This window comes from Dipodomys ordii, unplaced genomic scaffold (assembly GCF_000151885.1).
Source record: "Dipodomys ordii isolate 6190 unplaced genomic scaffold, Dord_2.0 Scaffold40, whole genome shotgun sequence".
NCBI lineage: Eukaryota > Metazoa > Chordata > Mammalia > Rodentia > Heteromyidae > Dipodomys > Dipodomys ordii.
The window spans coordinates 9,152,682-9,178,557 of NW_012267256.1; the positions used below are offsets into that span (position 1 = coordinate 9,152,682).

General features: G+C 39.6%; 1 protein-coding gene across 2 annotated transcripts in view; it reads left to right on the top strand.

The window, feature by feature from the left end:
- Nucleotides 1-25,876, top strand: part of Trpm3 (transient receptor potential cation channel, subfamily M, member 3) — a 498,800-nt gene that overhangs the window by 313,557 nt on the left and 159,367 nt on the right. For both annotated transcript variants that reach the window (XM_013018449.1, XM_013018448.1), the window contains exon 8: nucleotides 9,676-9,799. In XM_013018449.1, coding sequence (XP_012873903.1) covers nucleotides 9,676-9,799 — 124 coding nt within the window. The remainder of the gene's footprint in view (nucleotides 1-9,675; nucleotides 9,800-25,876) is intronic.

Consider the following 25,876-nt stretch of genomic DNA (forward strand, 5'->3'; position numbering starts at 1 on the left):
GCAGGAAAGTCTGTGAGACTCTTATCTCTAATAAACCACCAGAAAACTGGAAATGGCCCTGGCTCAAGTAGTAGAGTGATTGTCTTGAGCTGAAAAGCTCAGGAACAGCACCCAGGCCCAGAGTTCAAGCCTCATGACCAACCAAAAGAAAATTATTCCTATCAAGCCACAGAAACTACAGCATCTTAAAGACAGACCTAAATCTTGGAGTCCATTAAAGCTGTGATTTTAGTTTTCATGACTTGATACTATTTGTTATTAAGATTTTTACTGTGTCTGGCATAGGAATCACAAGGCACTGTTCTCTTGAGTGCCGTCTCTCAGCATTGGGTGGTGGAAAGTGCTGTGTATGATTGAGGCCACCTCTGGATGGAAACCACATCTGGGCTCAGGGGAAGCGGTGGAGTCACAAAGAGGGATTCCCATAATCAACCAAGGCAAAGAAAGGAAGCCAAAGTTAACATGCTCTGCATGTCTACCCCTGCGTGAAAATGAGTCAAAATCTTAGATACTCCTCTATCTGTAAAACTGCCAGGCAACAATGAAGTAGGGAAACACTCAAGATAAAAAGCAACAGTTGGCTTTTAATCCCTACTGTAAAACACAGCCAGTACAGAAATTCCCTGGTGATGTAAGATTTTCCATACCTGCATAGTACACAGGAGGTGAAGGTCAAGAAGCTTTGACTCTAGGAAACCATTTAGATCTGCTGAGAGATGAGTGAACACGAAAATGGCCAATGAATAATCTATATAAAATAATATTATTAAACAAATTGCAGAATACAGAGCAGAATTAAGGAGCTATACACCAGCGAAAAGCAATCACTTGACAAACTACTACTACTCTTCCCTTTTTCCATAATTCTGACTTTCCCTCCCAACACCACACTTCCTTAAAGCATTGGGATGATTGTGCCAGGACTACAGAGGCAAGATCTGGACTCTAATATATTTAAAGCTCACAAATTCTGTGAATTGACTATGATTATTATCCCCTGAGGATCCTGAGGGCAGAAAAGTTATGTCATTTGCTAAACAGCACACAGCTGGAAAGTGCTTTTCCCAGGCAGATTGGGGCTGGCTCTTAGTGTCTATGCCATACTGCCTCCTAGGAAGCTGAGACACAGTAAATGTCCTAACTGCACGGGGGTGATTTTGCTGGCCCCCAAGTCAAGTTATTGCAGACAACAGAGAAGACAGCATCCAGCTTCCAGCTTCTCTCCATGTGCTGGTGAACATCTTTGAATACATGCCCAACCAACCTTGAAAGCACGGCCAGCAAGGAAATGTCTGTATTTTGCCTGCCGAACAATTCCACACATCTCAGTTCGAGCTCTGATTCTGGCTTTCCTACCAGGCCTAAAACAATAAAAAGAAAGAAAGAAAAAAAATTGCCTGTCCCTGTCTGGCTATGGGCAATTCTCACTGATGGGATTTTACTTGGCATGAACTCAAAGGATGTGCTTGACTTCAGATTTTGGCAGAAAAATCTGCCTGACCATGTGGCAGTCCCTGTATTCCTTGGCAACGTTTTACATTCTACTCTTGGGCACATTTTTCACCTAAAGCAAAGAGAATCTGCATAGACAGCACTGCTTAGGATTTTGCTTTTTAAATGTCTTGCCAGTCCCAACCCTGAGTAGAGTATTTGGTTGCCTTGGCAACCAAAACATCAGCACTATCCAATAGACTCTTCTGTGAGGACAGAATCCACAACTGTGCTTTCCCACCATGGACCCTGAACATTTGAGTTATGGTTGCAAATTGAATTTTATTTCATTGTAATTAAATTTAAATGTCTTCATATGGATAGTGCCTAATCTCATTGGAAAGCCCAACTCTTCTGTTTTTAAAATTGGTTTCCACCACACTGGGAACACTCGAATGACTGATAGACCTCCCATATTTTATTTGACATTGCTGCTTTTGCATGGTAACAGCATTTTTGTCATCCGACATTGTATATGCAGTTATTTGACAAATACTGTTTTAACCAAAAAATGAAAATCCCTGCCTTTGCAGGGCTTATACTCTCGCAAAGTTACACAGATCATAAATAAAAATATAAACTGGGCATTGGTGGCTCATGCCTGTAATCCTAACTGCTCAAGAAGGCTGCTGAAACCCAAAGATCACAGTTTTAAGCCAACCTGAGCAGAAAAGGCTGTGAGACTCTTATCTCTAATGAACCACCAAGAAGCCAGAAATGGAGTTGTGGCTCAAGTGGTAGAGTGCCAGTCTTGAATGCCAAAGCTAAGGGACAGAGTCCAGGCCCTGAGTTCAAGTCATAGTATTGGTGCGTGTGTCTGTACACACACACACACACACACACACACACACACACACATTTTAGAACATAACATGCTGCAGGAAAGGATAGAGTTCAGAATAAGGGAATCAACAAGGATAGTGAAAATGCCTTTTGTCTTCAGTACCTTGCTCAGCAAGCACTTAGTGAAAATGAGAAAACATAAGTAATGCATAAGTAATACTGTCCATGCAGCACAAAAGTTGACTGGGTGGTTAGATTTTTTAGATTAACCTGATTTGTGAAGTGCCTTCTAGAAAATGTATAGCACAAAGCTTGTCTTAAAATACTAAGTACCTTGCTTACCACTAACAACCCCATCGCCTTGCCAGCCCATGTTTCCTTTGGAACACTTATTCCTGCTTTCTGTTTCTGTCAGGAGTTTAGAATGAGTGATGGGCCAGTGTTAGGGGAGTAGAAAAGAAAGTCAGCAAAGATAGCTTGGCACTAGTGCCTCCTCCTGTAATAAGAGCCGCCTTGTAGTGTCTGCCTACCATCTTTAAACATACCCCTTGGAACTCACACTTTAAGAGAAGGCAACTTCCATGTAGGTTTGCCTACAATCAATCATCGGGGAGAAGCAGTGCCACCAATACATAGCATTTCCAATTATTCCAGCTCAGGTACTGAACTTAGAATTAAAGAAACGTCTTGTGCCCTGGCCGACCCACAAAAATAACACAATAAGTAAATGTCATTTTATACTATATGCTTGAAAATGTGTTATCTATTAATGAATTCTACATGACATACAACTCTGTGAGTTCCTTGATTCTATAACTGAATATAATTCATCTCTCAATTCCTCCATAGCTTGATGTCTAGCACATAATAGATATCAGGATGATTTGTTAAGTGATTTACTAAATAAGTAAATATGTAGATGTCTATATGGGGTGGTTTCAAAACTCCATTGTAATTAAGTTTCTCTAATTGTATTTCCATTTCTTTCCTTTCTTTTGGAAATAAAGTTTTGTACTTTTTTTTATTTATTCACATATTTATTCAGGATCTCATGCATGCCAGGCAAGCACTCTACCATTAAGCCACATTCCCAGCTGTCCATTTCTTAAATGAAAGAAAGGCTACATGGTTTCTAATTTATTTTTGTCAGTCCTGGGGCTTAAACTGAGGGCCTGACCACTGTCCCTAAACTTTTTGCTCAAGGCTAGCACTCTACCACTTGAGCCACAGCGCCACTTCTGGCTTTTTCTGTGTATGTGGTGCTGAGAAATCAAACCCAGGGTTTCATGCATGCTAGGCAAGCGCTCTACCACTAATCCACATTCCCAGCCCTTCTAACTTATTTTTAAGTGGAATAGTCATTTCTCTTTGCTAAGTGACTACACCTTCACGTATGAGAGCCCCATGTCTCCCAGGAAAGAGCCCTGCATTGTATACAAAGGCCCCAAAAAGAAAGAAAGAAAGAGAGAAAGCGAAAGAGAGAAAGAGAGAAGGAAAGAAAGAAAGAAAGAAGGAAGGAAGGAAGGAAGGAAGGAAGGAAGGAAGGAAGGAAGGAAGGAAGGAAGGAAGGAAAGAAAGAAAGAAGGAAGGAAGGAAGGAAGGAAAGAAGGAAAGAAAGAAAGAAGGAAGGAAGGAGGCGTAGTGACTCTCTTCTGAAAAGCCTCATAGCCTCTGAATAACAGTAATGGCTGTATAGGACTTGCTATGTGCCAAGCATTTTTCTAAGTTCTTCACAAAGATGAACTCGTTTAAACTTCCCAAGACTATTAAGAGCACTATCATTTCTATGACCTAGGTGTGGGGGAAAAAGACAACATAAAGATTAGTTCATTGGAATGAGATCTCACAGCCAGCTAAATTCAGCTGAGGGGGAGGGGGGGAGGGGTAAGGTGTGGGAGAAGTGGGAAGGGATGGGAAGGGGAAACAAAGGAGGAGACAACAATGCTTGATAAGAAATGCACTCATTACCTTGCTCATGTAATTGTAACCCCTCAGTATGGTATTTTCACAATTAAAAAAGAAAAGGACATAAAACTGCCAGGCACCAGTAGCTCACACCTGTATTCCTAGCTACTCAGGAGGCTGAGATCTGAGGATCGCAGTTCAAAGCCACCCTGGAAAGTCTGTGAGACTCTTTTCTCCAACTAACCACCAGAAAATCAGAAGTGGCACTGTGGCTGAAGGTGGTAGACCACTAGTCTTGAGCTGAAAAACCCAGGGACAACACCCAAGCCCAGAGTTTGAGTCCCACTACCAACAACAACAACAACACAAAAAGACATATAACTTTCTGTGTCCTTTATATTACACTAGCAATTTGCTTTGGTTTCAAACAAATAATAAAACTTCCTTTTTCTTTAAAGAATTAGAGATTCTGTGAGAAATGATGTCTTTTCAGTATCAGATTATGGTGTTACCAGGATTTTTATTCATATAAGTAAAGTTTTCTCATATTATGTGTGGAGAGAGCATCTATGGGGTCTTTTCAAGGGATCCTTTCCTTAAGATTCCTTAATTAATCTAAGAATAGCTCTTAGAGTCTTATTGAATTCAAAATGCAATTTCAAAGAAATTTGATATTTCAGATAATTAAATTTATTCTGAGAACAGTATTTCTACACGTGGGCTGCTTTGCCTTCATTTAAATAGAATATTAATTGCAAAGTGTGGGGAGTTTTGTTGGTTTTCCTGAGCTCTCGATACACATTGACTGAATTTAAATTACTCTGTGACTCATCTAAAAGCTCCACATCATAGACACAGCGTTTAAATGGAGACAGAAATGCCATAGACAGAGATTCTGTTCACTTAAATTATTATATTTCCCATCACAAAACCCTCTAATTGGAGGTGAACCAAAAGTAACACTGATACCTGTAGAGCCATGAATTAGCCGTTTCCATAAATGTGATCACTTAAGTCGAGGACCCTGTCCTAAAACTGAAATTTCACATAAAACTATGTCTATGTTTCACTGTCCATAATTTTTTTCAATCACTATTCTAGTGCCATAAAAAGAAATCTAACATGGATGTATCTCTAAGTTTGTTTGATAAATATCAGTCACATTCTTTAAATTGCTCCTATGTTATAAAGGGGGAAAAACACAGGAAAGAACTACTGAAGTAGGAATTTAAGGAAAGTCTTGGTCCCCAAATCCGAAGGGAGCTGACTGCAAAATAAGAGTCTTTAGGGGAAGATAGAGACAAAACAGAGACATCCAGTACCATATAGAAAAAGAAATGGGGTGAGGGTCAGGGATTCAGAATAAACAGAATCTTCAAGCTACTAAATGTTCGTAATTACTATCCTCATTTGCAAGATTCTCATTATTTTCCTTGATTTTTTTTCATTTTCTTCAGGTAGTCTCTCAAAAAAGAATAGATAGAGATATACACATAAACACACACACATATTCATACACACACATATATGTGCACACAAAGAAGGAAGAGCATTTGCCTACATCAGATTGAGTTAATGTTATACTTGCAATGCAGACAGTTAAGAAATTGAAAGATACCCTAAGAGAATACATAGCATGGGGACAAATCTGAAGTCAATAGACTGATCTCAGACACTGAGGTCATCAAGTTATGTGACTTAACACAAATCACTTAGCCTCCTTCACTCCATTTCCTCCTGTGCAAAATGGAATTCATACATGTTTGACTTAAGGATTATCAAGAGATTATCCCCAGAGTCCACTGTGTATGGAAAATTGTGTCATACTATGGACACATGAAGTATTCTTAAAGTATTATTAAATTTCTGTTAAAGACATGAGATTTAATGTCTATTATTTGATTGTTAAGAGGGAGATCTGCAAACATTGGGGAACACTTAAAGGTAGAACAGCACTAGAAATCATTCCCTCTTGATTCAGCTAGTATGGAAAGGACCTGACATAGCAGTGGATAGCAGTGCTTAGTGATAATAATGCAATGCTTTCAATAGACCAAATCACTTTTGTTTCACCTAAAAACCATTTCTGTTCCATCTGTGAGAGGTATCCACTCTGAAAACACCAATCTACTTCTCACATTCTGTGCTTCTTGCTGCCAAATGATTTAGCCAAAGCCACAACTTTTGTCACTGTTGAAATTGAAACTCGAAAGTGTAGGACTCTTTCAGCTCTCCTAAACCAGTGAAAGCCACAACTAGGTGCGTTACACATCATTTCTTGATTTTTTTGAAGTGGCAGATTGGATGCAGTGACACACCAATCTCTCAAACAGTTAATGACCTCGGGGAATTCAGATTTCATTACAGATGGTTGGCAATGGAAAACAAATTTTGAGTTGTTATAAAAATTAAACACCTGCAGATGAATGATTAGACCTATCAAGTGGCTAATCAGCAGAGGCCCTTCTGTTGTTAGTCATGTACAACATTTATGCACACTTGATATTGCAGACCTCTCTAGACTCTCCCACGTGGGCTGCCTGTCAAGTAGACATATGCCTGAATATGAGTGCTCAGATCTTGACTCTTGACTCTCAAGAAAATTAACTGGCAACACAAATTTGACAGGGTCATGCTCCTGCTTAAATCATTCATTGGCCTTTCATCTCTTTGGAGACATAATCCCAAATCCGACGGGGAGTGGTAGCTTATTCCTGTAATTCCAGCACTTGGGAGGCTGAAGCAAGAGGTTTAAATGTTCAAGGCCAATGTAGGCTATATGGCAAGACCTTGTGGAAGGAAGGAAGAGCAGAAACAATGGATAGAAAAAGGGAGGAAAAAAGAGAAAGAAATAAAAGAAAATCTCCAATACAATCTCCAAAGTCCCCCGTGATCCTGGCTTTGATCAGCCTCTCTGTAAACCCATCTTGCTTCTATTTGCTCTCCTTGTTAGTCTCTTGTCCAACTTAACCTCAGCAAAATGTGTGGCATTAATGAAGAGAACAAATGTGGCCTGGGCCTGGATCCCATAATCTCCCTTAAAAGCACATCGCCAGTGACTTTTACTACATCCTCTAGTACCAAGCAAGGGGCCAAATCCTTACCATGGGAGCCTATGAGAGACACTCGGGATCTGAACTATAGCATGTCTAGCTTTACCCCTACTGACTTTCTTTTTATCTTCTCCAAATTAGGTCTCCTTATGACATTTTGTCTCTCCTTATCCTGGCCATAACGCTATCTCCATGCTAATGTTCATTCACTCTTCAGGGCTTGGATAGAAGAGCACTTCCTCAGCGGTGCCCGGACCCCCTACATCAGCCATCACAAGCTTTCCTGTTTCTCTACCACCCAGAGTCAGAGTTGAACTCCCATACATGTTCTTCCATCCAATGCCACTTAACCCATTGATGTATTCACGGTGCCTGGCACTACATGGACCAGTCATGTATGCAAATGTTCATTGGCATTGGTTAAAGGAAGGAATACATGGCCACAGCCAAGCTCAGGGCTCATCCAAAATAAATGTGATGATCTTGAGAGATTTGGTATCCTTTTTTAATCAACCTTATCAAAGCTACTCTCTTTTTTTTCTAAATGTATCATTGTTACAGATTTTGCCAGGGGATGAGGACAGGAGATGTAACCCAGCCCTCCATCCAGATTAGTGAACTTCATAATCCTTGGTATAGTCCTGTTATGGGGAATGCCATTCTTTCAAAAGTGGCATTCATGGGGCTGGGAATGGGGCTCCATGGTAGAGTGCTCACCTAGCATGTATAAATCCCTGGGTTTGATTCCTAGTACCACATAAACAGAAAAAAAAACATAAGTGGCACTGTGGCTCAAGTGGTAGAGTGCTAGCTTTGAGCAAAAGAAGCTCAGGGACCTGAGTTCAAAGCCACAGGACTGGCCAAAAAAAAAAAAGTGGCACGCATAAGATCCAACTTGGTACATTCAGTAAACCCCAGGCTTCAAATCTCCCTCTTTGCTTTCCTTGAACCAAGAAAATTTTTCTTGATTTCATGTTGAAGGAAAGGGTCTGCAACTGTCTGCTTTAGTAGCCAATGAGCAGGAAGAGCAGTTGTATGAGCACTTAGAGCAAAAAGAGGTAGCTTGATGAAGATCTACATTCTGGTTCTGACTCTGCCATTCATTTGCTGTATTTGACCCTTAGAGCTAAAATATCCTGCCTGTGAAATTACAGAAATCTATTTGGAGTCCTTGTAGCACCAAATAATTTACCATTTTATCTAGGAATTGCTGCTACTTCAGCAATGGAGACAATGGATATGTTATAAAATATTAGGCTAATTATGGTCATTTTGCCACGGTCCTTGAGAGCAATTTTATCCTCCTGAGTTTGGACAGTCTCTGTTAATAAAGTGTTCTCATTTCCTGCCATTTGGTGACTAATGAGAGAGCCTCTTCTCACCAGATTGGTAAGAGGAGTTAAAATGAGCTGCTATTGATCCATAGTCAAGACAACATAATTGTGCATTGACACTTCCTATGGATCAGACTTTACTGTAACAGTAAAACCTCAACATAAATAATGAGGTCTACCTACCCTGCATTTTAGAATAATCTTAAAACTCCTACTTTCTGTTTAGTAATGTTGAGACATAATCTTTCTTTAGAGATGACATGGTAATTTATAGAGAAATGATATAGTATCCTATGAAGGTAAAAATGATTAATTCAAGGCTTTTTGTGTGTGTTTTCTTTGGTGCTGGCCTTGAGGCTTAAATTCAGGGCCTGTGCACTGTCCCTGAGCTCCTTTTGCTCAAGGCTAGTACTCTACTATTTGAGCCACGCTCCACTTCCAACTTTTCTGTGGTTAATGAGATGAGAGTTCCCAGACTTTTCCTACCTGGTCTGGCTTCAAACTGTGATCCTCAGATCTCAGCCTTCTAACTAGCTATGATAATAAATATGAGCTACCAGCACCTAGCAAGGCATTTTTTATTTCAGAATTTTAGGAAGAAAGTGTTAAACACAGGTGATATAGAAAAAAAAAGAGAAAATAGTAATGGCAACAATAAAACTTAGATCAACCCTCCTACTGTTCTCAGTTAGGTTCTGAGACATTTAAATGGATTCATTTTCAACAACACATCTCTTTAAATTATCTCAGTCGAAGTAACTATTATGAGAAAAATACAAAAAGAACAATGTCCTATTTCACACAAATCCTCAATGTTTTTTGTGTCCATACTATTTCTCTTCCACAGTAGAGTGCTTGAGGTTAATAATGCTAGTTCATAGTTCAAGATAACTAGAAGGGATTTTCGCACGTATCACAGCAAAGAAATAACAAACAAGTATCTGAGCAGTTGGATTCACTGAATACTTGGATTACACAATGTATCATGACCCAAAACATCATCACAATGTACTTCACAACTGTGTATAGTGATGTGTCAATACAAGTTAAACCAAAAATAATGTCCTGCCTTGACCTGTTTGACATTGTGACATTGGTTTTCATTGCAGGCTTATCAATGAGTCCTTGAGGGACCAGTTATTAGTGACTATCCAGAAGACCTTCACATACACTCGAACGCAAGCGCAACATCTGTTCATCATCCTCATGGAGTGCATGAAGAAGAAAGAACTGGTATGTAAGTCCCCATCGGTGCAGCTCCCCTCCACATTCCCTAATGCTTTCTTCAGTTGCATCTTATTTTCTCTTCTGGCCAAGCATTTAAAACCACCCTCAAGCTTCATTGGCTCCAGTAGTTTATTCCCCAAAATAGTAGTTTTTTGTTTTCCTGTCTTGACTCTAACCAAGTATTTGCAGCAGGGTATTAACATCATTCCCTTTGGAGCCCATCCAAGTGCTTCTGATTTCCCCAACTAAATGAACTGAAGAGGAAACAAATAGGTTCCCTCTTGGCAATTGCTTCAGTAAATCTTCCCTTTGGTTTGAACTTTTGCCCTGCTTATGAATAATGAATCACATGTATGCTTTGTATCAAGTATCTTCAGTAACACAACATGGGGCTCTATACTAATCTATACAGATGGAAAAATCAAGATATGGACCCCCCAAAGTACTGGAAACATCCATATAGTTTCTGAAGTATCCACCAGTAGCTACGAAAAACCTTTCCTCCATCAGAAATGTGCTGTAATAAGGGAACTCTGTTGGGTCAACAGAAATAATGTTTAGTTGGCACTTGATCGGTGCCAGCCAGAGTGCTAAGTCCTTCTGTTATCACATGCATCTTTTCAACTGTCCCGAAGAGACATATGAGAAAATGCAGACTCACTTGCATAGCAAATAAGGATTTGGAGTCTAGCTTAGCCCTATGATGGCTAATTTCTCTGAGGAATATTTTTATTCAGAAATTGTCTCACTGAAGCCAATATGGTGAATCAACCACTCTGGATGAATTCCCATCAGGCCTCAGCAAGTAGAGATTATTCTCCTAGGTCAGTTGAGCCCAGCTGGTGAGAGAGTTGCCAAACATTTAGATAAAGAATTGATTAGAGGGCTGGGAAGGTGGCTCAGTGGTAGAGAGCTTGCCTTGCATGCCTAAGGCCCTGGGTTCAATTCCTCAGCACCACATAAGCAAAAAGAAAAAAACCCAGAAGTGGTGCTGTGGCTCAAGTGGTAGAGTGCTAGCCTTGAGCTGAAGAGCTGAGGGACAGCACCCAGGCCCAAAGTTCAGGCCCCACGACTGGACCCCCCCGCAAAAAAAGAATTGATTAGATTAAGTAAGACTGTCTCCAGAGAACACCCACCTAGTCTTTGTGAGCCTTCCAGAAGCTTCCAGTTGGGATAGAGAGGAGCTGAGAAAAGAAGGGACATCTATAGACCCATGAGCATCTATAGACCCATGAATGCAACTTGATTACCATACATAGAGGCAAAGCAAGCAAGTTAATAATAAATTATCATACTTCCCAATAAATGATGCTGTCATCCCAAATGTGACACTTGGTACCAAGTGATATTTGGTACCCTCCCTTCTCAAACGTGGTTAGGTCTCAGCCTATTGTGTTTTCTTCATCTAAGAAAGTATCTAAAACTTGAGCTTCCATAGGAGGGATTTTTTTTTCTCCCAAGTTCTAGTGATTTGCTGAAGGTGAGGCTACGGCGATGATGCCTTGCTGGAACTGCACATTTCAGTAGCCTTGCTCATTTCCTGGAAATGCACTTCTAATAAAATCCTAGGAACCAGTTGGAGGTCACAAAACCAAATGAGGCTGAATGAACATCCCTAGGCATTTCATGGGATGGTTCTCAGGATTCTGCCTGGTGAGAGTCATGTGGCTTCATCACGGCCCCTGCTGATCAAAGTCAGCTGCACTTCAGTGCGAGTTAAGAAATATGAACTACTGTATTCCTAGCTGCAGGCTAGGGAAACACATTCTGAATAAGCAGCAAGTGATAGTCTCTGGATAGAAATGTTAGAGATTTTTAAGTCATAATTATAATGAAAACACTTGCATTTCTGAGGGGCTGTATCCACAGACAGTACTAGATGCATTACAAATAAGGTGGAAATATGGGCAACCTATCCATTTCCAGATTGGGCTAAAGGACTTCTTTATGACTGGTATTGACATCTTTTTCCCCCTTCAGCATCTAATTCATGCACATAGTGGAGCCCTTGTGTAGTAAATGCCTATTTGCTTTGAGAAACGCAACATAGGGGGCTCATGGGAGACATATTTTGATGGGTCCTGCGTGGTGCTCTGTGTGATGGCTGATCATGACATCAACACCCCAGGGTGCTGCTGTACTTTCTACTTACTTCGTGTAGGTATGTAGGTCTTGAAGAAGTTCATTTCTCTGCTTAATCAAAACCAGTTGTCTTTTGTTTTTTCTCAAGGCTGATGATTTATTAACACTTGAGCCATACCTTCACTTCTGGGTTTGGGGTTGGTTAATTTGAGATAAAGCTCTCACAGACTTCTTTTCGCCAGGCTGGCTTCAAACTGAGACCCAAAGATCTCAGACTCCTGAAGAGCTAGGATCGTAGATGTAAGCCACCAACACCTGGCAAGAACTGTTGTCTTCAGAGAAAACAATATATTCCTTTGAAATCAACCTATGACCCAATTCCATCAATGTCTTTGCATGGAACAATAAAAACTGCCCACAACAGCATATTGATTTGGGGGACATATAAGAACACCACAATCAGAAAAAGAGGTTCAACTGACCACGCGCTCCTTGAAGCAACTTTATGTATAGAAACCACAGAGCTTCTTCCTTCCAGAAGGTAGTGCCTGCTCCTTTGTTCAGCTGCTGCCTTCCAGAGTCCCTGCTCTCAGAATCCCTTCAGAGCCTCTGCCATTAGTACTGCAAACCCACCAGCCCCATATGAGGACAACAAGTTGATGTTTTAATGAAGACTGATAGAACTCATGCTTGTGGCCCTCAAGAAATCATGGTGGCTAATAGCAGTGACCCAGACCCTTGTTCATGACCTTCCCGGTCTATGCTGATAAATGATACCCCCATTGTCTTTCGGTGCTAGTTTTGTAGTTTTCAGTTTTCTCATTGCTGTGACCAAACACTTGACAGAAGCAGTTTAGAGGAGGAAAGAGTTCATTTGACCCACAGTCTCAGAGGATTCGATCCATGGTCTCCTGGACTCATGTGCTTGGGGAAAACATGGTAGCAGAAAGCTGTGGGAGAGGAGATTGTTCCCCTCATGGCAGATAGGAAGCAGAGAGGGAGAGAGGAAGAGAGACAGAGAGACAGAGAGAGACAGAGCGACAGAGACAGAGAGATAGAGCAAGCAGGTACTAGGTATAATCTTCATGTGGCATACCCACAGTGAGCTACTTTCTCCAGCTAGGCCTTACTTTCCAAAGTTTCACCATTTCCCAAACAGTGCTACCACCTGGGGGCCAGGTGTTCAACACATGTACATCTGGGGGACATTTCCAATTAAAACAATTGTTTATCTTTCCATCATTTCTCACCCATGCCTGGGCACCTTTTCTGTATTGTGAGTTGATGCCGCTTCTAATCCAAAGCTTTCCAATCCGTTCCTCCCTCCAAAGCCTTACCTGCACCTGTCCCACCACTTCATTAATGCTGAACCTGAACTTGGATGCCAAGCTTCTGCACAACTCAGTATCCTGAGGTCAAACACCTGAGCGACCTGTGTGGCAGCATATGTAAAAGGGTAGTTTTCATTTTCTTGTACTTGAGGATCCGTATTTCTATTCTTCCTCACCTGGATTCTCACGCATCTCCATTGCTCTGCTCTGGGGGCCTGCCTCTCAGTACCACCCTCAAAGCTGAGTCCTTTGGTTCTAATCCACCTAAGGCTCCAATAATGCTGGGACATTCTTGTGTTCATCTTTAATTAATAGTCACCCTTATTCCTTATAACCCCTTTTATAATTTTTCAAGTTTTAAGCTGCACCTTCCCCTTATTACTTTTATGTACTTTGGTTTTACTTTTTTTTGGTTTACTTTGGAATTAAGTAGTTATACAAAGGGATTTCAATTCAAAACATCAGTTTGTGAGTGTAATGCATCTTGATCAATGTCATCATCTCATCGTTCTTCCCCGTGTCTCCCAACCCCATCTATCCCTTCAATCTTATATATTTTAAATGATAATCTTTCGCTAGTTAGCTTCTTCCAGTGTGAGGGAATATTTATGCACCATATTTGCAGTTTCCTTTGATAAGCAGAAATGTGCAAATCTAATGTAAATTCACTGGCAGTTTTGTTTTGCTCTTTAGACTCTAATATCCAAAAGGTATTTTTCTATATTTCCTTCTAAAACTGGATCAAGATTCGCCTTTCATGTGAAATCGACAACCCAGTTAGAACTGACTTTTCATATAAGGTATTAAGTCAAAGTCCATATGGGTAACTAACTGACTCTGCATCATTTACTAAATGATCTATCTCTATGAAACTTTTGGTTTCTTGATAATATAAACGTATTAAGTCTGATGTCTAGGAGGGCAAGTTATCCTCCTGTCATACTTCAGGATCAGCAGCTACAATAGCCCTCTGTTCATATATTAATCTTAAAGTTAACTTGTTAAATTGTGCGTGCACTCACACACACATACACACACATAAACATACGCGCACACACGTTATTAGAATGTGAACTGAAAATACATTGAGTTTAAAGATTCAACCTCCTCATATTCAACAAAAGACCTATCCTTGAAAACAGTAAAGGGGCTTGGAGCCAGTGGTTCACATCTGTAATTCTAGCTACTCAGCAAACTGAGATCTGAGGATTGAGGTTTGAAGCCAGCCTGGGCAGGTAAGTCTGTAAGATTCTCATTCAATTAACCACTAAAAAAAAAAGCCAAAAGTAGAGGTGTGGCTCAAGTGGTAGAATGACAGCCCTAGTAATGACACCAATAAAAGAAAAACGGGAGAGAAAGAAGAGAGGGGAAAAAAGAGCCATAATTTGAGCTTCCTTGTAGGTAGGATGGTATCTTGATCTATGCTTTTTTTCCTTCTATCTGATATTACAGGAAGCAATATCTTCCTCCTGACATTCTCCAGACACATCCTAGGTCACGCTCTGATCTTGACATAGAGAGGATACATTTTCTGGACAGTATTCCTCTTCACTACTTCTGTATTGGGTTTTGCCTTTATCTCCTTCTTCCTGAAGGAGTTATTTCCTTCAAGTTGTTTCCTTTCCTCTTTTCCTTTCTTCTCTCATTGCTGTTATTCATAAATGCAAACATTACCTTGGGAAGCACAGTTTTCAGTTCTTTTTTAGTTATGACATTTTTATAGATTTAAAAATCTAGTACCATGGAAAATTATAGCAATTCTTCTTCAACTCCTGTGAAGTTTCCCTTTTACATATTTTGTGATTATGTTACTAGGCTCATAAACTTTTAAAACTGGTTATATTTCCTAGTGAGTTATTTTCTTTTTTATTGTTGTTCTTGTTTGGTAAGTTATTTTCTGTTACAATTCACTGACTTATTTGTTCCTACAATGCTTCTGTATTTTTCTTTATTTCTAACTTTTCTATGCCTTATGCCTTAGATGATTTGATAGTATATAGCTTTATTTTTAATATCATATTAGAGGCTTTAGTTTTAAATGGTAAGTTTACCTATTTACATGTATCCAGTCATGTTTATATTAAATAACCTTTTCACATTTTATTCACTCAGTCATACAGTTCCATCTACTGATTCTCTCTTCAGCACTTCACTATTGGACCCTTTTTGCTTGGTAATATCGTATACCTCTTCGGAAATTATTCCTAAAACTCTATCTCTGGCCCTAACCTTTTTCTCTAAGTATTCAAAATCATGATTGCGACTTGCAGTTGAATGTCTTCCTTGGTTTCTCAGCCATTCCTTCAAGTTTTATCTGTCCAGAAACAAACAAAATCAATCTCTCTAGTACCCTCAAATTCCTCCCAACCCCACTCCTCCACGATATTCTGCCTACTTCTTGTTTCATTTCCTCAGTCCTGAAAGTGTTGGCTCTTTCCTTCCCCTTACCACACAGCCACTCAAACCAATATTGTCAAGTTATTTTGATTTTCTTTTGGCAGTATCTCTCATATCTGCCTCCTCTATTTTGACTCCTGTTATTACTCTTCTTGATTGTGTTCATTGGAACCTCGTGATTCTTTTTCTACCTGTTCTCAGGAAGAAAAAAATAAAAGCTTCCAAGCTTTCTTTACACTAATCATTTGGGAGCTGAGTTCTGATTTTGTCATTCACTTGCTTAACTACCTTTAAGGATTTTTTCTTGCCGTGAATGCCTGAACTATTTAATGTAGTTTTTTGATACCTTCCACAGTCTGAATGTCATTCCCATACTGTTTCCCTACCTACTCAGGTCTTCCAAATTCCCACACTATTCTTGATCTAAAACTTTACTCTCTTCTCCTGCCATTTGGACATGCATAAACTGTATGCAACTGTAATCATCCAGCTGCAACATCTTATAATCACTCGCTGTGATTGTCAACAGAAAGGTACATGGAATATTTTACACTGCCTAGTAACCTATGTCTAGGCTGTTCCTTGGGAGAAGTTATTACTCATCATTGCTCACATAGGGTCTCTGACACAATTCATTTTATGTGTAACCTCTGCCAGGATCAGTGGTTACAGATTAAATAGTACTTATTTTAAATGAGATATCTGGCAATGCTGAGAAGAAAAAAGTAGAGATTTAATAATTGCCTCTTGAGCTTACACCTGAACTAAATGGATTTGGGTCTTTGTACTTCTCTTATACCAATTAAACCTTTTCTCTTTTCCTTTACTTTCTCTTTTGTAATGTTGGTGGTGGGGCTTGAACTCAGGATTTGGGAGCTGTCCCTGAGCAATTTTGCTCGACTAGTGCTCTACCACTTTGAGCCATAACTCCACTTCCAGTTTTCTGATGGTTAATTGGAAATAAGAGTCTCACAAACTTTCCTGCCCCGGCTGGCTTTGAACCACAACCTTCAAATCTCAACCTCCTGAGTAGCTAGGATTATAGGCGTGAACTACCAGTACCCGGCTTCCAATTAAATCTTTCTATGACAGGTTTCCCCCAAAAGGAAAGATAAGAAATCTACATAATATCTTAGAAGACAAAAACTTAAAACAACAGTTTTTAACTCAGCATTGCTTTCTCCAAAGTGTCTTACTAGTATACTTGCTAGGAAATACAGGGGAAAATATCTGGATTTGATCCTTCTTATGTCCAAATCTAGGGCACTTTGTAATTTTTAGCCAATTACCTCAAAAATAACTAAATTGTTACCATTTTGTAACTCTACTCATAGTTTCCAAAATAAGGTAATCAGCCAATGATTTGCTTTGGGTTTATGCTGTAGATAGAAGACTTATTGACATACTCGCGGCCCGAAGGAGAAAAAGACAGGAATAGCTGTAATGACATGATCAAATAATAACTTACGTAATAAGTTATTAATAACTCATTCGAGTATATAACTTATGATCAAATTAATTTCTTTTTTAAAAATGTTTATTGTAAAAGTGATGTACAGAAGGGCTACAGTTACATAAATCAGGTACTGAGTGCATTTCTTTTCAAACAATGGGACCCCCTCCCTCATTTTCTCCCAGTTTTTTCCGTCATGACTCCACCCCACCCAAGTTGTAGAGTTCATTTCCAACAGTGCCTAGTGAGTACCACTGCTGAATTCGTTCCCCCTTTCTCCCAGCATTTCTGTGCTTTCCCTCTCCTTCAAATTAATTTCATACTGTCATCTTCTGACTACTTCTTGGGTGCCCCATAGTCTTTACAGTATGGTCATGTAGTCTTCTTACGTAATTCCCTATCACTTGTTCTCATGTGCAATGCAGGTTCTGAAATCTGGAAGCAAGCATCACAGCAGTAGTACTAAGGGTGTTTTCTCCAATCCATCAACTTGAGAGGTAGAAGAATGAAACTTACTTTTTCCTTAAGACTCAGCAGGTAAAGGCTTGCCAGGACAACAGTATTAGTCTTTTGGGGACTGCAAGTTCTATCAACAGAAATTTATTTCCCTGAGTTTGGGGGACTGGGAAGGCCAACCTGACAATGTCAGCTGACTCAGAACCTAGGGAGGGCCTTCTCCTTCGCATTGCCTTCCTGCTGTCTTGCACAGGTGGAAGTTTGTCATCACAAGATCCTTTTGTTCTCTATTCTATGGACCCCAATCTCGTTCCTGGGAATCCAGCCTTCACAATCTCATCACTTCCGCTCGCTAACCTCCCACCACCCTCATCTTCATGATTTAGATTCAACACTTGGATTTGAGGAGATGAAAATATTCAGATCATAGCAGTTGCCTGAATACCCACTGGGCAACACAGAGAGGAGGTACTTTGGGAGACATCTGAGGATGTGGTGTCTGTCTTTATTTAGAACAGAATGGATACCCAACCAGAGAGGCTAAAGTCATGAGCTTCATCACTGCTCTGCGCTGGCAGCTGGTTCTGTAGAAGTGTATTCACATGGCCTTCTCTCTTGTGTAGCTATCTGACGGCAAGGAAATGCCAAGGACATAGAAAATGTGCTAACAGACTAGGAAGCAAAGACATTAGATCGTCACCTTTTGCATTCGTTTTAGTTAACTACTTTGCAGGCAGTATTTTACACTGTCAACCTTAAACTGATTTTTCCCATGGATTCCATTTAGATTCACTTTTTAAAACCTCTTTGATACTTCTTACAGTTCACTTTCTCCTTCCAGCATTTCCTCTTCTACTCCACTCTTTAAACAGACATTTAAAAGTCAATTCTTTTTTCTTATTTTTTTTATCTTTAAGTAGCTGTACAAGGACTTGCCATTTAACAGAGCAGTTAACGAACACAGCTCACCCATCTCTCCCCTCGCCTTCTTAATTTTGCAGGATATACATTTTTGGGGGTTTTGTTTTGTTTTGTCAGTTGTGGGACTTGAACTTGGCTGGGGCTCTGTCCCTGCACACTCTTCAGCTCAAAGCGAGCACTCTACCTCTTGAGCCACAGAGCCACTTCCCGTTTTCTAGTGGTTTATTGAAGATAAGAGTCTCACAGACTTTGCTGCCTGGTCTGGCTTTGAACCGTGATCCTCCAATCTCAGCCTCCTGAGTAGCTAGGATAACAGGCATGAGCCACCCGCACCTTGCACGTTGGGTTTTTTGACAGCTTTCTCTTCCTCTTTTCTTGTCCACCTTTTCCCTTTGACCCCCGCCCCTTTGAGTACCCACTCCCTGATGTTTTGCTTTTCTGAACTTTCACTTTGCTTTTAGATGGTAATTCTTAATTTTGTCCTTTTATTTGCTATTATGACTGCAAATACCATTGTGAGACAACTTCCCCAAATACAAAATATCTAACTTTCTCTAACTTTATCTAGCTTTCCTGCAAGCTCTTGCCCTCAGCACATTCATCCTTTCTTGCCTAAGTTTTTTGAAGTCTGTGTATTTCCTTGTGCCCTGTTAGTTAGATATTCTCGTACCAATCCATCTTATGTATTTCATGGCTGACAAACCTTTCTGCAAAAAGGCAGGTAGTATTGAAGGTTTTTCATGGACCCTTCATGCCAACCAACTCATCGCCTTGGATTGTTTTTTTATTTTCTAATTCTTTGGTTTTATCCAAGCTTATAATATCTCTTTATCCATACCTATTTACCAGTTATATTTTATATCCAGACATACACACACATGAAAATGCTCACACATAAACATGCACACACACAGCTAATGCATTAACTCCTTTATTTATAATTCTCACGGTGTTTATAATTTAATCTTTGTTATTGATGTGTATTTCTCTTTTCACGTAAGCTATGAAGAATCAAATCTGCATCAGATTCATTATTTAATGACTTTTCATACACTCACCCATGTCTAATTGTGCTTAGTACAGCATCATTATATGTAGCAGATACAAAATAATTCTGTTTAATGGATGAATGAGTCAATTAATAAAGTCAGATGGATATACATTAATATTGATGATATATATATAGTAGCCATAAATTTCATTAAAACCTCTACTTACAGCAGCATAGCTCCTACGGGAGTTATATAGATTTAGTTTATGGACTTCGATTTGATTCAGGTCGATCTACTTAATTCTGTAGACCTGTGGGAAGCTATGTAATCTAATAATTGTGAGGATCCAGCTTTAAAAGCAGACAGACTTGGACTTTGACTCTGAGTTCATAATTCCTATAACTTAACACTCATTAATTCTCAATCCTTGGTTTTAAAAAGATGAAAATAATGCCCTGGAATCTGGGATATTAAAGGCTCCCTCCTTGTAGCTCAAAACTGTGCTTTGATATTGTGTGTGTGTGTGTGTGTGTGTGTGTGTGTGTGTGTGTGTGTGTGTGTGTGGGTTGGTTGGTTGGTTGGTTCTTGGGCCTCAGTACTGTCCTTGAGATTTTGTGCTCAAGGACATTACCACTTCCAACTTTTTGGTGGTAAATTGAAGATCAGAATTTCATGGACATCCTTGCTTGGGCTGGCTTCAAACCACGATCCACAGATCTCAGCCATCTGAGTAGCTAGGATTTCAAGAAGGAGCACTTGGCTGCTTTGATTTCTTTTAATGCTAATAAGACAAGCATCAATATACCAAAAACATATGAGACTGGCATAAATGTTTCATATGTCCTGTGTCCCCCACTAAATGCAAGGCTCAAAAGTAGCCAGATATTCCATAGCTTTCCGTTTTCTGCAGAAGGGTGCTGGGTTCTAGAGATAAGGAATCTGTTTCTCCTGCATATAAGAGAAAACAGCAGTTGTCTGTGGCTTGCAGATGAATGATCGAGGGCCTAGACTCCACTACAAACCAATGTAGGGAGATTTATTATTTCTGTGACAGTGAATTGGAAGCCTCTGCTGACATCCAAGTGTAACTTGCTTACTACATTTAGGAAAATAGGAACATCTATATACCCTTCCATAGATTCATGAAAACCAAGCAAGCATGCTTCTGAATGAAGAGTTTTCATCTCCTTTTTCAGATAGGTATCCTATATCTGTGAAACAAACACAAAGTGCAAGAAATTTCTACCTGAGAAAAGTAGATAGCAGACTCTTAATATCATGATCAGAAGATGTTTAATGTTGCCTAACAGGCTGAAGTCTCAGCACCAAGCAAGAGCTACTCCTGAAAATTGTCAGTACCACTCTGTCCTAGATTCCTGGGAGAGTTAAACATCTTAGCAAAATGTGTCTAGCTTCCAAGCAGCACTGACCATTATAATTATTAATGATCATTGTTAGTCACTATTATAATTATTCTACAAGGAGAGATTAAGGCAGATATCTCCTTCTTCCTTTGTCTTTTCCCCACTCCTTGTTTTTTTTGGGGGGTGGAGGGAGTCCGGTCGTGGGGCCTGAACTCTGGGCCTGGGCGCTGTCCCTCAGCTCTTCACCTCAAGGCTAGCACTCTACCACTTGAGCCACAGTGCCACTTCCGGCTTTTTTTTTCTTTTTGCTTATGTGGTGCTGAGGAATCAAACCCAGGGCCTCAGGCATGCAAGGCAAGTGCTCTACCACTGAGCCACTCCTTGTTTTTTGACCCAGTGACCTGTCCCTGTCAATCCATCTTCGGCACTGAATACCAGTAATCAACAAAAGACAGGAACAAGCCAATGCCATCTTTAAAGAATCACAACAATGGAATGACAAAGCCTTGGAACGGCCATAGCTAGAGATCTGATCATGATTCACCATAATAACGATGTAATTGACAGTGAGATGTGATTGCCTCTATTCATCCTAGAACAGCCAGAATTATAATAATAGTATTACACCATAACTATTACATGTCAGTTGACCTCAGCCAGTTCCATAACAAATTTCCATGATATAGCTGTACAAAAACAGCTTGAAAAAATATAACATTAATTATTTGACACTCTTATCTATATAAATTAATATAACAACTAGATCTAACTCATTTAGTAACTCTCAGATACTTTGGGGAGTTGCTCTTTGAAATGTCCCCAAATTAGCTCAATGTCAAAAGATTTAATTCAGAACTTGATGTCGGGAAGTTTGTCAAAACAGAGGCATAAGACTCTTGATCAAAACAGAATCACAGGTCACCGTGAAATAATTATCATTCATTTAAACAAACTGACAACTACAATAACAATCAAAAGACTTCAAAGGCAAATACAAAAAGCCATATAGTCATAGGAAAAGTTCTTGCTCTGCAGTAAAAAGACTCAGTGATCAAAGGACTGGGTAATGCTGTATTTCTGATTAAAAGCATCAATTCTCCCAGAAAGCCTTGCTGCTTAAACATAGCAACCTAGCACATACAGCAATCAGCACTAATATAAGGGAAATAGATTGTGGGTCTAAACTCAGAGACAAATGCCTGGATGGTATTTTAAAGGAAGCAGAAAAAGCTGAGAAATCCATCTGCAAAGCAATGCTTCAAAATTTCTATCTCTAGTTACTGTCTTGAGTCATCTGCAGAAGATATAGACCTGGGCTGTCAAACGTGTCTGAACCCTACTCCAGTATGAGCAAATTAAACTTCACATATGGTTGTCAAGGAAACAAAAATTACAACATTTACTACAGAGGGTACAGAAGGAACATGGCCTGCTAATGTTTACCAACACACAATGGCTTACTCATACATTTGTGGCGCTTCTTAGACTTTCTAAAGATTAAAATAGCACTGTTTAAGGTAAAAGGGTGGTGCAAGCCTGGAAATCCATCTGCCTCCTTCACATCCTTACATTTGCCATGTGATACACAGTCTCGAGTGAGTTACACGGATACATCTCACATCGCTTCATTTTGTCCTCCAGAAAAATGGCATCATACTACCCAAATTGTAACCTGAACTACAAGCACTAAAGGAATTAATGTATGTAGAGAATATCAGCAGTCAGTGACTCATTTATTAGAACGAAAAATGTTTATATAGTTTTTTATATTTAACAAAAATCGTTTGCAGATTCTATGTGCAAATCTACCTTACTGTGGTCAATATTAATGTTTCTGTTTTACAGATGGAAACCAAGAAAGTCCAATGTCATTTAGTTCGCTAGGAGTAACTTTGGACTTGAACCAGGAGCATTGTTGTATAAGTCTTGAATTCTTTCCTCCATATCACACTTTAGTGCCATTGTAAATGTCAGGTATCAATAAGGTAAATTGACTTTAAGGAGGCCACTTTCTCTTTCATTCCTGAAACAACCTGGACAAATTTAGTTTTGTTTTTTGCCTTATTGTGTTTTGTGTTGTGACAGAGTCTTGCTATTCAGCACAAGGTAGCCTATGACTTGCTATGTGGTCCAAATAGGCTCCACATTGATGGTCCACCTGCATCCGCCTCCTGAGTACAGGTCTTCAGAATGACTTAGGTTTTCAGATTCCTAGAAATAAAAGATTTCCCCATTACTATCCTAAATGCCTTCTGCCACATATACAAGGCTAATATTTCTATGAGGAAATGTAAAGACAGTGTACAGATCATCCTATATTCTCACCAAATACCCACTGAAACATAAAAGGAATTTGAAAGGAATGTCATTGCTTTCCAAGGTAATTCCTTTCCAAGCTAATACCACCTTTTACCTTACAATGGTTTATAATGAATTATAACGCACAATGCTCCACAGCTTGTATCTTCGAGCGCTCAATGCTGGGGCAAGAATTTATTCTGTATTTTAGCTAAGCACAACAACAGATGTAAACAGCAAGTACTCATTTGATTCTACCTCACTATCCATGCGGGCCTCGGTTTCTCTCCTAACCAGTGAAAATGCATAGGATTTTGATGCCTCTGGCATTTTGAGCCATAGTCATCAAAAAATTCAACACATTAGGGGCAATGGGAAAAGGTCATAAGTTCTCTGTCACTAAGAAAAAGCAAAAATAATATAATAAACAATACACATAAACATTATTGAATTGTTTTCCCACCAAGACCTGATTTACTGAATAATATAATAGACAGAATATAGTCAACAAAACATTATATACCAAACAACTAGAGGTCTTTATTACAACTCTAGGCAAGTCTTCCTTGAGAATATAGTGACTTGGGGTTATACATCTTTACTCTGATTTCTGTTCATCTTATCATACACACTAAATAATCCATCTCTGCACAATCTCCGCATCATCAACCTCTCTGCTTCAACTCACACATGATTGCTGACCAACTGACTCTTTTCAAAGGGAAACGCACAGCCCTTCCCTCCTGTGCGGACAGGAAACCACACTGTTCTCACTGTTTTTGAGAACAAGGAATTCCTACCAGTTTTCATAGATCCCTTCAGGTACCATGGCAAATCATTTTTATTTGCAGTTATGGTCCATTTTCTTATAAATGAAACAACTGTCATAAACACAAAACCATGGATAATAGGTCTAAAGTTGTAATGGGAAATCCACTTGAAGAAAAAGATCTAATTGGAGAACTAATATATAGGTATGGCCAAAGGTGAAGATCTTACAAGCATGACTGGGTTGGAGCAGTCATTTTCCAAAATAAGGTTTTGTTCCATAGCCTGACAGCAAATCCTCTACAATGAGGCTCTAGTCTTTATTTCCAGCCATAACTTGTCTCTTGTACACAAGTTGTCTAACTTAATTTAATTTTCTAAAAAGCCAACAACATCCTATATCTATGATTGTGTTCTGAATTCACCATAGAGAAACATTCTTCCTCAATAATATTCCATCTCTTTATACCATCCAGGCCCAGTAGAAAGGCAAACTCTTCCTTAGTCTTCTCTCAGAAAGCTATAGCAAAAGATAATTACTCTCAAGGCTTGAGTGTGATAACTAAGGAAAGGTATTGCTCAAGACTCATGGTTCCACTGAGATATATCTATATCTATATACATAGATAGATAGATAGATAGATAGATAGATAGACAGACAGACAGACAGACAGACAGACAGACAGACAGACAGACAGACAGACAGACAGACAGACAGACAGACAGACAGACAGATAGATAGATAGATAGATAGATAGATAGATAGATACACATGCATAATGCATACATATATACACAGATCTGGAAATGGAAGTTGATTCAGGATGATTAAGATATATGTGTGAAATGACCACAACTAATAAAGTTCCTATGTCAGTCATTTCACAGATTTGGTCATCAAACAATCTCTTAAGGGACTAGATTAGAGACATAGCAACTGCAGAAAATGTCTTGCAGTTATTCTAATCAGATTTATTTTCTTTCACCAGTTTGAAGTAATAGGCTATAAAGAATTCAGATAGGGCAGGGAACATGGCTGGGTTGTAGAGTGTTTGTCTATTATTTATGGGGCATGGGTTCCATCCCCAGGAATGCATACAAACACAAAAATAATGAAACAAATAAATGTCAGATCTTAAGAAGTCATTATCCCTCTGTCCTCTGGCCCCTATTTCCTCCCATCTTGGGAATGCTGGTCACAGCAGGTAACATTTATCTAGTCCTGTAGGTTGTTGTATGGAATCCTTACAGTGATCCCTCCATAGCAGAGTAACTGGTCTCTTGTTTGCCTGACACAGTGTAGCTCATGCTGGTGGCCCTGAATGATTATTAATGGTAACGTGATCATTAATAGCAGCTCTTCCACTTCCAAAAGCACCCTGACTTGGATGACAGGGCCGTTCTGGAATGCTCTCTATTGTACAGATGAGGAAAGCATGTCACAGTAATCTAACTAGTGTTGTACGGCTGAGGGACAAATGTGGATTTGAACCTAAGCATGGTAAGAATGAGAATGCGCTCTCTCAGGCCCTCTTACATTATTAGGGTACAAAGCTTACTACAAAATGCCATGCAACTGAATGGGAAATTTAAAACCAGATATCTCCGTGATTCTTAAAAGTCCTGGCACAATAAGAGTAAATAAGAAGAAACAGCCATGAGGCAAGAATGTCAGAGGGGAGTCCCATGTTCATATTTTATCCTGCTAGATCCTCACTGGATTCCCCAGGTATAAAGGAGCAGATTCCCCAGCATTTTTGTTCATATCATACAGAGGACACACAAGTCTTTGAATCCTTGTTCAAATATTAAATGACTGGGTGTCATAAGCACCAGGAATCGCTAGGTAGTCCTGTAAACCCACTGAAAATATATGTGACATTTTGGATTATTTGCATCTCATGGGAAGAATGCACATGCATCTTGTCAGGTTCCTCAAGGAATCAAAACTTCCAAAGAGTTAAGAACCGTTGCATTAAGCATCTCCCCATGGTGGTGTCCACAAAGGATCACAGAAGCTG